The sequence below is a fragment of the Carettochelys insculpta genome, chromosome 1, assembly GCF_033958435.1.
Source record: "Carettochelys insculpta isolate YL-2023 chromosome 1, ASM3395843v1, whole genome shotgun sequence".
NCBI classification, from domain to species: domain Eukaryota; kingdom Metazoa; phylum Chordata; order Testudines; family Carettochelyidae; genus Carettochelys; species Carettochelys insculpta.
In genome coordinates this window covers 271774600-271787397 of record NC_134137.1, presented here as the reverse complement: position 1 = coordinate 271787397, position 12798 = coordinate 271774600, and the positions used below count along the sequence as shown (strand labels likewise).

The window sequence follows — 12798 nt, the reverse complement described above, 5'->3', positions numbered from 1 at the left end:
CAACTACTAAACTCTCTGTTCTACCTGCTGAGTGAGAGTCACTCCTGCCGGTGAAGGTGGTGCAGTGCTTGGGGACCCCTGACCCCCATTACAGGGGCACAGTAAGGGTTGAGAGAGGGGTGGTGTTGGTATTCCCCAAACCCCTTGAAATTCAGATGGGGGTTTTTGGGTTGCTAATGTTTGAGAACTGCTGGTATAAGGTGTAATGTGTTCCAGCGTATATTCCATAAACAAGGTTTCGGTTTTTATTTTTGTTGTTGTTTAAAGACACTAAATGCAATGTAAAGGTTGTGTACGTACATAATTTAGGCTCATGCTTCTGGGAGCTATAATTTTGCTGACTTAACCTCAAACCTAGCTGCAGCTAGCTTGACAGAAGGATGCTACTTTCACTGAGAAGGCTGTATACCTGCAGCAGTGGAGGGAAAAGCCCTTCCATCATTACTGTGTGTAGTGTCTGCATTATGGGGTTATGCCGACAATAACTGGAGCATCATAGCCGTGCTGTTAGATTTCATGTAGTCTTTCATTCCTAGGTCATTGGATAAAATCCAGGCCACCACATGTCATCAGTCAATGAAAGCTAGTACCCTTTGGTGGCTGTTTTAGCAGCCTGTTTGAAGACATAATAGTACAGGAAGAGCTCTCTGGAGAGAGCAGTGTCCACATACATTGTCACCTTTGTAGACAGTCTTAAGGGAAAGGCTGAAACCTGAGTAGGAGGATTGCAAGTATCCATTCTGTAGAGTTGATCCAACCAGGTGAAGGTTGAAGCACATTAGCAGAAGAGTGTGGGGATGCTGCCACAGCTGCTGCCTATGATACGTCCATTTTTTCTATGGTTCTGGAAAATGAAGTGACATGTCTGTCATTTCCTCTAGATTTTAGAGGAAAATTATACAAAATTGGAGTGTAACTTCGTTGATTTACATGGTAGATCTTGGCTACTCTAGTCAGTGACTCAAATGGGAGTTTTCTGCATGTTGTAAGAGCTGGTCACTGGCATTGTTTGGTGGCAGTCTTGGCAGAGAGTCTTTATGGAGAATTTTGCCCTGAATATGAAAGTTGCTGAAATCAAAATTTGCTATCTGTGCTGTGTTTTCAGCAATGAACCAGAGAAACCTTCGCTATAAGACGCAGAGAGAAGTTTGCAGGAGACCCAAATTCGTCTCTCCGCAAGATGTGGAAAAACGGAGAATCAGGTAAATTAGAACTTCTCTACTCTGAGGTGCATAAATATGTATTCATGCAGTACACTGCACTGTCTAGCAGGGGGTGAATGAATAGTAAGCAAGCGTGAAAATAATGCTTTTAAGGCAATCCTAAGAGGAATTGATACTCTTGGCGGGAAAGAGAGGAGGGTATGTGAAGTGGAAACAAATTTAGATATGGCTGTATCTGTGGATCCTGCGCTCCCTGCCTGACTGAAGAGAGGCTGGATCAAGATGAAAACGATTGCATACAGAGAAGCGGGAGAGGTCAGTTCTTTGGAAGCAAGGCCTTTCCCATAATATGACTAAAGGAGCCAGCACAAAGGGGGCCTTGAAGTATTTGAGTCATCTAGGCACCACACTTGAACCTCTTTAATTGGCTATTTTAGGAAACAGACCATGCCAGATTATGGAATTTTCCAGATCTTGGGTGGTTGCCATAATGAAGGGCAGTGGCGGGGTGAGGGTGGAGGTGTGGTGTCTGGAAGGGAGGGTGGGGGGGAGGTGGGGGTGAGGGGGATGAGCATGGGGTACTTAGGGCACACCCCCTAGATAGACTGGGGATGGGCAACTAGGAGTAATGGGTGGGCCGTTTGAGTGGCCCTCCTTTACTTCAATGGGCTGAAGCAGCTTGTGGCCCACTGTGGTTCCACCTGCAGCCTTGCAGCCCCCTCGGTGCCCCCCCATGCCACGCACACCACGGTCCCTACACTTAACTTGCTCCTCCCCCTTCCTCATAGCACTTTTTTGAAGAGTGTGAATCACCTGATTCGTGCTCTGTTCCCTTTCCTTTCCCTGTCTCCCAGAGCAGGAATGCTGTGAGTCAGCTGATTTGCAGAGTTCCAGCTCTGGGAGAGAGGGAGGAGGTGCAGGGGTGGCATGCAAATCAAGCAATCTGTACCCCTGCAAATGTGCTGGGAGGGAGCAGAGAGGCTTAGGAAGTGTGGGGTTCTGTTGCCCTGGTGCACGAGTGGGGAAGGGGAGCACCCAGGGGCATGTGAGCCATAGGTGGAGTCCTAGGCAGACGCATGCAGTCCGCAAGCCACAGATTGCTAACCACTGAGTTAGACTCTAAAAATAGTTTGTGCATTGCTAGAAGCAAATGATAATCGAGCAATCACAAACTACAAAGAGCTGCTAGGAAAGCCCATTGGCAGGTTTCAGGTCAATGACTTTATGGAAAACCTGATACCCTCTGTGTGTGCATGCGCGTACACATGCCTTTGTTTTGCTAGGCTAAACAAGCCGAACTCTTTTAATGTCCTCTTTGTAAGGTAGGTTCTCAGTTCTCCTACCTTGATTCTAGTAGCCTTATTCTGTACCTGATCCTGTTTGAATTCACCTTTCCTGAGCGTGGATGACCAGAATTGTACACAGTATTCCAGGTTATTACCAGCCTTGTAAAATGGCATCAGTATTTCTCTATCTCTATTGGAAATGCTTCATCTGATATATTCTAAGATCCCATCATTTTTTTACAGCTGCATTGCATTTGTGGATTATAGTCTTCTCGGAATCACCTAATACACCCGGATCTGTCTTCGCTGTCATTCTGAGCCTCTAGATTATAGCTGAAGTTCGTATAAGTTCCAAAATGCATGTTTGTCCATGCTGCACTATTGGATTTCATGCAATTTCTATTACTCTAGTCCTCTGTCTCGGTAGTCCAATTCTTCTCATCTAATATTTTGATCCTTCTCAGTTTGGAAAATGTCTGCAGCTTAATGTTGTCAGGAGATTTCATTGGCACCTGTCTGTTTGTTGTGTAGGGTCATTAATGAAAATGTAAGTGACAGCTGTGGGTGCTGCCTAATTAAGTTGCAATTTCTGGCTTGCCTTAAGCCAGGGGTGAGCAAACTTTTTATGTCAGGCCCCATTTTTCCTCCCTCTAATGAGCAGTCTCCCCCAACTTGTTAAATGTAATCCAAACCAATAGAAATTTTGATTGTTCATATGGAAAACAAAACAAAACAGAAACTTTTCGGAGTATGTAAGACAGTAAGTATGTAGCATATAAAAACTTTATTAATCATTGTATATAAATGTGAATACACGTACATCAAATCAGTAACATATTTCAACATTTTTAATGGGATGGATGAGCATGAGATCTAGCAGCTGATTGTGCTGCGCCCCCTTATGAAATTTCACACTGCCCCGCCCTCAACGGGGCTTGCCCCCACCACTTTGCTCACCCCTGTTTTATGCCTTACATTTGTAACTGAGAAACTACGAAACTGGAAATGGTCATTGTTAAAGCAGCAAAGTATAGTATGAGGGAGGGGTAAAAGGTAAAGTGCTGATGGGCATTTGTACTTTCTAAAGTAAAATAGTGCCATAACTTAGCTAAACATGCCCTTTTGAGTAAGTGATTTTGATGGAGATACATATAAATGAGAACTAAAACACAAGGTATTTATGATGGTGAAATGTTTCCTAACCACTGTGATGCATGTGAAACAAGTGCCCCAATCATGCTTCTGATGCTGTCAAGCAGGATTTGAAGATGATGAACTTGGTATTTTGGTAGGTGGGGGCTGGAAATAATATTCTGGTATTATGAAACAACACAGGAATTCATGTGTGGCAGAAAAAAGCTTATTGGCTCAGCATTTCAATTTTTTCACATAATGCTCTGATACCAGTGTGAAACCCCTGCCTTTTGTCTTTTGAAATATCATATCAGGTCTAGTCCTGTGTAGGCAGGTGGAATTGGAAATATGTAATGATAGATTTTGTATCACCAGTAGGGAGGCCATAACCTCTCAGCTTCTGGAGACTGGGGCTCAAAACTACGAAAGGCCCAAGCAAAGTTAGCTTAATGGTAACAAAAGGGACATAACACCTAAATGCTTGGTTTGTGTGAGGAAAGGATGATCTATAACTAAAGTATGGCTGGTCTGAATTCAGTTTGGTAATGCATTGCATACTAACAATTGATATTGAGCACTTCTCTGTCATTTTGTGTGCTCAGGTTCCAATTCAGCAAAGCACTTAGGCACATGCCTAACTATAAGCGAAGAAGTAGTTCCCATCAAAATCAGTAGGACTTTGCTTATGCTTAATGCTAGGTAGGTACCAAAGTGCTTTGGCTTGGGGCCTCAGTCTCTAATTAGCTGACATGAGGTTTGATGTGAGGTTCTGTCATAAAATGACAGAATATGTTATGAATGCGCAACAGTATGTGCAGTTTTGAAGTACCTGTTTATACTGGTGGTAATGTAGCAACCCTCTTCCACTCCCACATTTTGCAGCATAGGTCTTTGACAGCCATTCTCCAGCATTTCCTATCCTCAGTTAGCTATTATTTATTCTGAATTAGGCAAAACTCTCTTCCAATGTAATGCTCATAAACATTGTTTTTAATAAAAATAACCTCTTGTAACATACAGTGGTTTTGAGTGTCCACAAGAAGATTCCATTCCAGCTCACTGGGACAAATCAGCTTTACCAGAACTGGGATACAAGGTACGGAGCTCTTACCTTGTCTAACCCCTTACAGCTTTCCTAAAACATAGGCTCTCCTTTGAGAGACTTTACATCTTCTGACTTGGGGATATTACAGCATCTTGTGAGAACTTCTAATAGAACCTCTTCTTGCAGTAGAAGCTAGAAAACTTTCATGCCCCTCCCCGTCCCTTCTGTGTTACCACATTTCCGAGGGGACAGCAGCATCACCACCTCATTTCCTTCCAACCATGTGTCTCGCTAGATGCGAACCTTTTTGGAACCAAAACCATCTGTTTTATTAGATGGTTAGTGTCAGCGGTCAGTTCAGTGCGTGATCTTTTTTAGTTGTATGTTATAGAGGACACAGAAGAAGATGGTGTTTAAGAGGTCTGCTTCCTGCCTGGCTGTCTTCATAGTGTTCAGCAGCCACATGTGGTGGCTCAGATGCCTAGAAGAACAGTTACCTTCCAGGCAGATCTAATTGCAGGGTCAAGACTTTGACCTAATCGAGAAGCAGTGGCTGCATTAACCTGGAGACAAGGTCTGATTAATGTCCAGCAATGAAAGAGAGGAGAAAGACACCCAAAGATATTTCAGTGCCTTCTCCATTCCCCTGCTTTGTCTTGTATTTGGATTATGGTTTAAGTAGTTGTGCATTCTTGGGCACTGGCACTAAATTCGACAATATGAAATAGCTGATCAGGTGGTAAGGCAAAATTCTTTTACTCCTATTCTTGGGTGGAGCAGGTGGGAATACATGATTTTCTTCTCACTGTAGTGTGTACTGTTGCTAAGGCAGGACAATAAAGATGATCTGGTGTGGAGGGGAAAATTGGGTTTTTTTGTTCCTGATTATAATGTCGAGCAATAGAGAGGAGAGAGATGATTAATTTATGAGGTTTTGGTTTTAACAAAACAAAACCTTTCGTCGTGTGTGGAAATTTTTCACATTTAAAAAATTTGAAATGGGGGGGGCGGAAATGGTGGACGAACTTTTCCTAAATTCCTCCTCCCCCAGCTCTGACGTACTGGAAAGAGAAAATTTTTCTAGACTTCAACATCCCTGCTCCCGTGCCCCGGCTCCACATCTCTTTATTTAAAACATAAGAACTCACATTATTCCCCCCTAAAACCATCAACAAATCTTCTAGTAAAAGTAGGAAGGCTCAATTTGATTTCCTGGGTCTAAGGTCCACTTTCGGGACTTGAGCAGTAATACTGTTCTGATTTGTGATGACTCTGTAAAAGATAGGAGATTGCAGTGCATTTTTGTAAAACAAAACAAAAAACCAGGAGCCAGTACTCAGCCAGCTATTTGAACCCCATCCCCAGCCAATCCCATGGCTGGTGCTGGTGAGGTGCCAGTACTCAGTACCAGCAAAATATATGCACTGGATTCATGTATATTTTCTTCTACAGCTGATCACTCTTCTCAGCTCTTCTGATGAATACAAGAAGGTCCAGGCTGACTTTCAGCGCACAATGCCCAAAACAGTAATTCGACAGATTCAGAGAGTCCAGAACCCAACTCTTTGGAAAGTGTATCAGTGGTAGGTGTAAAACATTGCTCTGGCATGTTCTAGTAGTTGTTGCTAATCTTTGTGTTCAGAGTCCTGTGTGATAAGCCAGTATGAGAGCCATGTAAACTGCTGCATGGTTGTGCTTTAGAACTTCTTTGACCATTACTAGCACAACTTAGCTGAGATGTACACCGACCAGAAGAGCAGCTGGCTGAGGCAGAGCTAAATGGAGGTTACTCTGATATTCAGAGCCTTTTGGGGGAGTAGACCATTTTCTTGGGATACTGCTTGCAGAGGGGGAGAGGCATTATCTCCCATGAGTTTATTCCACAGGAACTGAAATCTGGCAGCCAGTGAAGGAGCTCTCCCAATGTAAATGACAGAATGTGACTGGGGCAGGGAGGAGCACTGTTTGTCAAGCTAGGCCTCCCTGCTGTCTAGTTGGCATCCATTAGATCATGCTGCATGGTGGACGCTGGGCAGAGCCAAGCAAACAAGCTCTCAGTAGCTCCAGAGTCTCTGGGTTGGGGTACACAGATACATTCGGGGCTCTAGCTCTCTGGGCAGGACAGCACAGCAATCAGCCTGCAGTCCCTGGGCAGGACAGGACAGGACAGGACAAATGAACAGTGTGAGGTCCCAGAGCCCTATGAAGCTGGGATCTTTCCCGCTAAGGGTTTAGGCATCAGCTTCTGCTACATATAGGGTGTGACTTCCTACCACGAATTGCATCCCATGAACCTCCTGGGCTACCAGTGGCTTGGCATTCCTATCTGTCTCTGCAGTTGGTAAATCACTTACAACATAATCCAAATCTGGCTTCCCTGGCTCTTCTATCTGGTGCATCTCCAGCCCCTCTATATAGTACATATGCTTCTTTCTCCTCAGCCAGCCCTGACTGAGCCAGGCTGCCTCTTTGTATCTGACTCTTTCACCAAGATCATGTGGAGCAGGGACAGGGGGTGTGGCCTCCTGGGCCCACAGTGATTGGTCCATTGGCTCAGCATAGGTTTGGTACACTCCTTTGCATAGATTTTTCATAGATCTAGTTCAGAATGACTGCAAACTCCACTCTGAATAGGCTTTACTTCAGCAAGGTATACCATTATCTCCAACAACACACCTATACATCCAAGTATTTATCCAGCAGGCTGGGAAGGAAGATAAATGTTTCTATTCTCAAATATTTTGGAGGCACTGGGCTAGAGTCAGAGCCTTTTAAGTTCTTACACACGTATATTAGAGTACATGGTGCATATCACTTCTCTTTCTGTTTAAACCAGGCCTCTTAAAATTGTACTTTTGTTTAGTTGCTAAGTTTAAGAAAGGAATTAAATTGCTCAATTTTAAAAAAGAGTATTTTGCAAAATCTGAGCCCTCTGAAGCACCCATCACAAATAATCTGAGTGCCTGCCTCATCAGAACCTGTCTGGCTGTGCACTGTGGCACTTTGACCTTGCTTTTTATTACAGGCAGAAAGAGCAAATGCAGAAGACTAATGGAGGAAAGGATGTGAGTGAAAGATTCTTATTTCATGGGACCAGTAAAAAGCATATTGATGCCATCTGCCAGCAGAACTTTGATTGGAGGATCTGTGGTCTTCATGGGACAGCTTACGGCAAAGGTAATTCTCTAGCTCGTGCTCTCTAAAGCAAGGTTAGCAGAACTTTCTGCAGACAAACAGTAGTTGCAGCAGTAGTTTGACCTTAAGAATGGTGGAGGAAGGAGGCGTTCTTATGAGCTAAGCATTACTTGTATGCTTACATAGGTAATGTTAACATCAGCCACTGAATGTGGCAATGTAACATACACACACTCAACTGGTGTTCAGGCACTTCTACATACCTGGGCTCAGGTGTTCCACTCTGGGCAACATAAAGACGCCCAGGGAATGCTTCCAGTCAGCACTGGAATCTGTTACTAGCCCATTTTTAACAGTGAGTGCAACTAATGAGTGGAACAGCTTACCCAGGGGTTTGATGAATTCTCCATCCCTGGCAAGGTTTAAATCAAGATGGGATGTTTTTTCTAAAAGATCTCCTCTAAGAATTATTGTGGGGAACTACTATACCCTGTGTGTATGCACAAGGTCAGATTAACTCAGGGGCTCACAAACTTTGGAGCGTGCCTCTCAAGGTGGGGTGCAGAGGAATGTCTGGGGGGGCTGCATCTGGGGTCTGAACCAACACCCTGCCCCCAGGGGCAAGAAGGGAGTGTCACCCAGCTCTACTCCTGGTGCTGCCTGCCAGCCCCAGCCCCAGCAAGGGCTCTGCTCTTGACCCCACCTCTGCCCCCAGCTGTGGCCCCAGCCCCCTTATGTGTGTCTATGTTCACACACCCCCAGAGCTGCAGCCCCCCTCTGAGCCTGGAGGGGGCAGACAGGACTAAGGGAGGGGCTGCAACCATGTAAAATTTGATGAGCACTGGACTAGATAGTCACAGTGGTCCTTTCTGGCCTTGGAATCTGAACCCCTTCCCCATCACTTGGCTATCCCCTCTTCTCCATCCCGTGTGTTGGGGAGGACTTGGCCAGCTATTCTGTGTGGCATGTTGCCTGAAAGCTCCTGTTTCAGAGGTCCCAGAGCTGCCATCTAAAGCCAGCCATGCTGCTGGGGGGTGTGCAGTCGTTTATGTAAGTGGAAGGAATTAGGAAGAGCATGGAGACAAGCCTTGTTACAGCTGTGGATTCGTGGAGCTGAACCCTGCACCAACTCCACAGGTCCCTTTCTTTCATTTGAATCCATGGCATTGCTTGTCCCCATCACCCATGCTTGTCTTCTCTGAACCCCAGGGGGAAGTGGTATTTAATTGGTCTCTACACTCTGCTTTGCTATTCCTTCCATCCCTGGCAAATGATACATTTCCTGCCACTGCCCAATTTACAGCAAAGGAACAACATATCAAGGGAAACAAAATGGGCTTTAAACATGTAATCCATCATTCCTGATCTTATTCATACAATGGTTTGCTTATAATTAGAATATTTTGAAAGGCAAGATGGTTCAATTTCCAGCTTCCAAAAGGTACCATGAGCTCTGTGTGGGCTGGGTATGGGGACAGAAGAGAGAGAGAGAAATTTAGAAAATGAAAACCACTGGTAATATGTAACATATTTTGTGAAAAATCCAATTGTAGTAATAACCTAATCATTAATAACCTAATTAGGCTGGAAAGGATGTCTAACATATATAACACTTCTACAGATCTTTCACCTGCTTCTGATTTGAGTCAGAAAACATTAATTTATTTTTTCTCCTTGCAATTCCAATAATTGTATTACAGGAAGCCAGCAATCTTACCAACTTTTTATCTTTGTCTACTGCAGGAAGCTATTTTGCAAGGGATGCATCATATTCTGATAACTATAGCAAGACAGACACAAACATCAAGACCATGTTTCTGGCTCGTGTCTTAGTGGGGGATTTCACCCTTGGTAGCTCTTCCTATCTTCGTCCTCCCGCTAAGGACAACAACAATTTCTATGACAGCTGTGTGAATAGCCTTTCAAACCCATCTATCTTTGTCATCTTTGAGAAACATCAGATTTATCCTGAATATCTAATTGAATACATGGACCAGGCAGTGGTAAATGCTCTGTCAATGGGTGCATATGCTACTTATTTTCGGAATTGACCTAACTGAGGAGAGGTTTTTTGTTTAATTAAAATGTGTTTGGTACATTTTTATATATTTAGACTCTCCATCCTCTCCTGGTAACAGTAAGCGGGAGTGGCTATCTTAAGATATTTTAGAAAAGACATAGTATTTTTATGAGTTTCTAAAAATCTAGACTTTATTTCTAAATTTCTCCAGTGGGGCTAACTTGTTTCTCCCCATTGTTAGTCTGTTCTGGGGGATTGACTAAATCTAGCAGATGTTCATGACTCTTGTCATATGACATGAAATAGTGGAAAACCAAGTCATTACGATGTCATACAAGGTTTCAAAATAATAAATATTTGTTTCCACTAGTTCTCCCTTGGGGGAGTTAGCTTTGAAGCTAGTTAGCCAGGCAGAGTCTGCACAAGGCTTCTTGTGGGCAAGCAATTTAATAGTACCCTTGGGATTGTTGCACACATGAACCTCCTGTGAATCATTGCTACTACAGCAGGGTGACCTCCTACAGCCCTCTGTTAGCTAAGGCAGGGGTGGCCAACCCATGGCTCTTGAGCTGCATATAGCTGTTTGAGCCATTAAATGTGGCTCCTTCTCAGAGCTGTGGGCTGGAGTGCCGTCCTCTGCTCTGCACACCCTCCCAGTGCTTGGTGGGAGAAGCACGTGGCAGTGGCAGCAGCTCTGGAGTGCTGGCAGTGACTCTGGTGAGTCACTGGCATGGAGTTAGAGCAGGGTGGGAGCGGGAGCAGGAGGCTGGGGGAGCCTGGCTATGGGGGAGGGAATGGAATTGGATTAGAGAAGTGGGTGGGGGTGCCTGGCTCTGGAAGAGGGGTTGGGGGATTGGGTTATAGTGAGAGGTTGGGGGGGTTCTGACTCTGGGGGAGGGGTGGGAGATTGGGTTATTATAGCAGGGAGCTGGGGTGCCTGGTTCTGGAGGAGAGGAAGGGGATTGGGTTAAGAGTGTGGGTGGGTGCCTGGCTCTGGGGGAGCGGGAGAGCGTTGAACCATGTATTATAAATGTTACCTATCTATCTATCTATAGCTATCTCTCTAGATAGATAGATAAACGTAAGTATATCATGTGTGTCTCTTTGCACTCCATCTGTGGCTCTTCATCCTTAATTGGCTGGCCATCCCTGAGCTAAGGGTTTCTCCTCTTAATACCTCAGGCTTGCTAAGTCCCAAATGTTGGTTACGTATAAAATAACAGGAAGTTTTAAAGCTGTGCAGTTGTTAGTTTGACTCAAATTTTGTGATATTAGCACAAATGAGAGAGCTGTGTGTTTGGGTTGGAAGAGCAGGAAGTTTAGCTGTGTAAGCAGGGACACCAGAGCAGTTTTTCTATGTTCTTTTTGCCTCCAGTGGAACTGCTTCAGGCAAAACATCTAAGAACTTTCTTATGTAACTCTCTTTCTCTTTTTAGCGTTTCCTGTAGAATTGACGTTTTTCTGACAGTGTGGGAGATGTAGCTGCTACTGCTTTCTGTTCCTATTTGTCAAAGGTGGTTTACAGATACACTCGTGCAATTTTTTACAAGTGATTCTACTTTTAAGAACCAGTGTGGGGGTTATGTTTGTCTCAGTGGGTCTAGATTAAAAGGGTTTTTGAAAGATTGTTTTTCCTAGCTGTCAGCCCTGAAAACTCCACTTGGGGATCTAAACATTAAGCAAAGTTCTTTCCTACTTCTTCATCAATGCCAGTAATAAAAGTTCCACAGATCATGTCATATTCTTTCTGTGAAATCTGTGCAAACCCACTGTGTTCTCAGGGTTAAGTGATTGGTCCTGTAATTAGCATATAGAAGGCAATTCTGTTAATATACCAGATAGGACATCATCCAGCATAGGCCATCAAGCTCTCACATGGAACCCGCAAGTTAAAAACAAAAGAGGAAGGCCTCGGACAACATGGAGAAGGTCTGCTGACATCGAAGGACAACAGCTGGGGTACTCCAGCCAGCTAGAAGTTTTGTCCCAAGACAGTGAAGTGGAAGAAACTTGTAGATGATCTATGCTGCACGCAGAGTACAAGGGTTAAGTAGTAATAGTCATATGTGAAATGGCGCATGTTTACTCAGTCTATCTGTTGCTTGCATCTATAAAAACTAGACCGCTGATTTTAGTGTCAGTTGCATTTTGGAATCGAACTGCTCTTCTGAGCTTTCTTTGCTTCTGGGACACTTTCTCCACCCACCTGCTCACTAATGTGTGAATGAAAAAATTAGGCCTGGATTTTTAATAAATACACATTCCCAGAAAGGAATGATGTGCTGGTAAAACTCTGCCGAAAAGTCTGCTGCAATATAGGAGAGCAGAAGAAACTTAAGAGTCCTCATAATACCTCTGATGATCAGTAGCTACTTACATTGGCACGGATCTCTTCTGACTTCTCCACCTGTCTTCTGGCATAAGTTGTTCAAGTGGAAGCAAGGGCTAAAGCTGGAAACATACCCAGGACTGATGAAAGGTTTCCTCTCCTTGTATGTCAATAAGACTGTTCATTTGTACACAAAATTAACTATAGTGTTTCATGCCCTGCTGGTGTGAAAAGCTGAGCTACTTAGTATTGTGATGGTACTGCTACAACAAACAAACTAATGCATTACTTACAGAGCTGTGAGAATTCAGGATGAACCACTGAAGTTTTCCATAATTTTCACTGTCTACATGTTTGTCCTGGGCTGTGGGAGGATGAGGCTAATACAGTTTTTATTGATATATGGAAACGTAAGGTATTGGTGACTGAGGCTTAACATTAGCATCACTTAGGGAGAGAAGACTACTACTCCTTTGTCAATGGTGGGAATGGTGGGGTTACAGCAGCTATCTGTCTGCTATAGTAAATGCACTGGCTAGGCGTGTGTTCCAATTGCCTCTGGATTTCCAAGAGAAAAAAAAAAGTCTTCAACTGGAAACAGTCTATAGCTGTTCTCAGTGTTTTTAATGCCTTCAGCTGGAATTGAATCGTCTTATTCTCAGCCATATGTATGGTACTGTCTGTGC

General features: G+C 44.0%; 1 protein-coding gene across 1 annotated transcript in view; it reads left to right on the top strand.

Annotated features, from left to right (window-relative positions):
* Positions 1–10568, top strand: part of LOC142019997 (protein mono-ADP-ribosyltransferase PARP12-like) — a 46761-nt gene extending 36193 nt beyond the window's left edge. Inside the window, exons 8-12 of the mRNA XM_075007497.1 lie at positions 1106–1202; positions 4604–4679; positions 6081–6211; positions 7654–7805; positions 9507–10568. Coding sequence (XP_074863598.1) covers positions 1106–1202; positions 4604–4679; positions 6081–6211; positions 7654–7805; positions 9507–9814 — 764 coding nt within the window. The 3' untranslated portion in view covers positions 9815–10568. The remainder of the gene's footprint in view (positions 1–1105; positions 1203–4603; positions 4680–6080; positions 6212–7653; positions 7806–9506) is intronic.
* The last annotated feature ends 2230 nt before the right edge of the window (positions 10569–12798 follow it).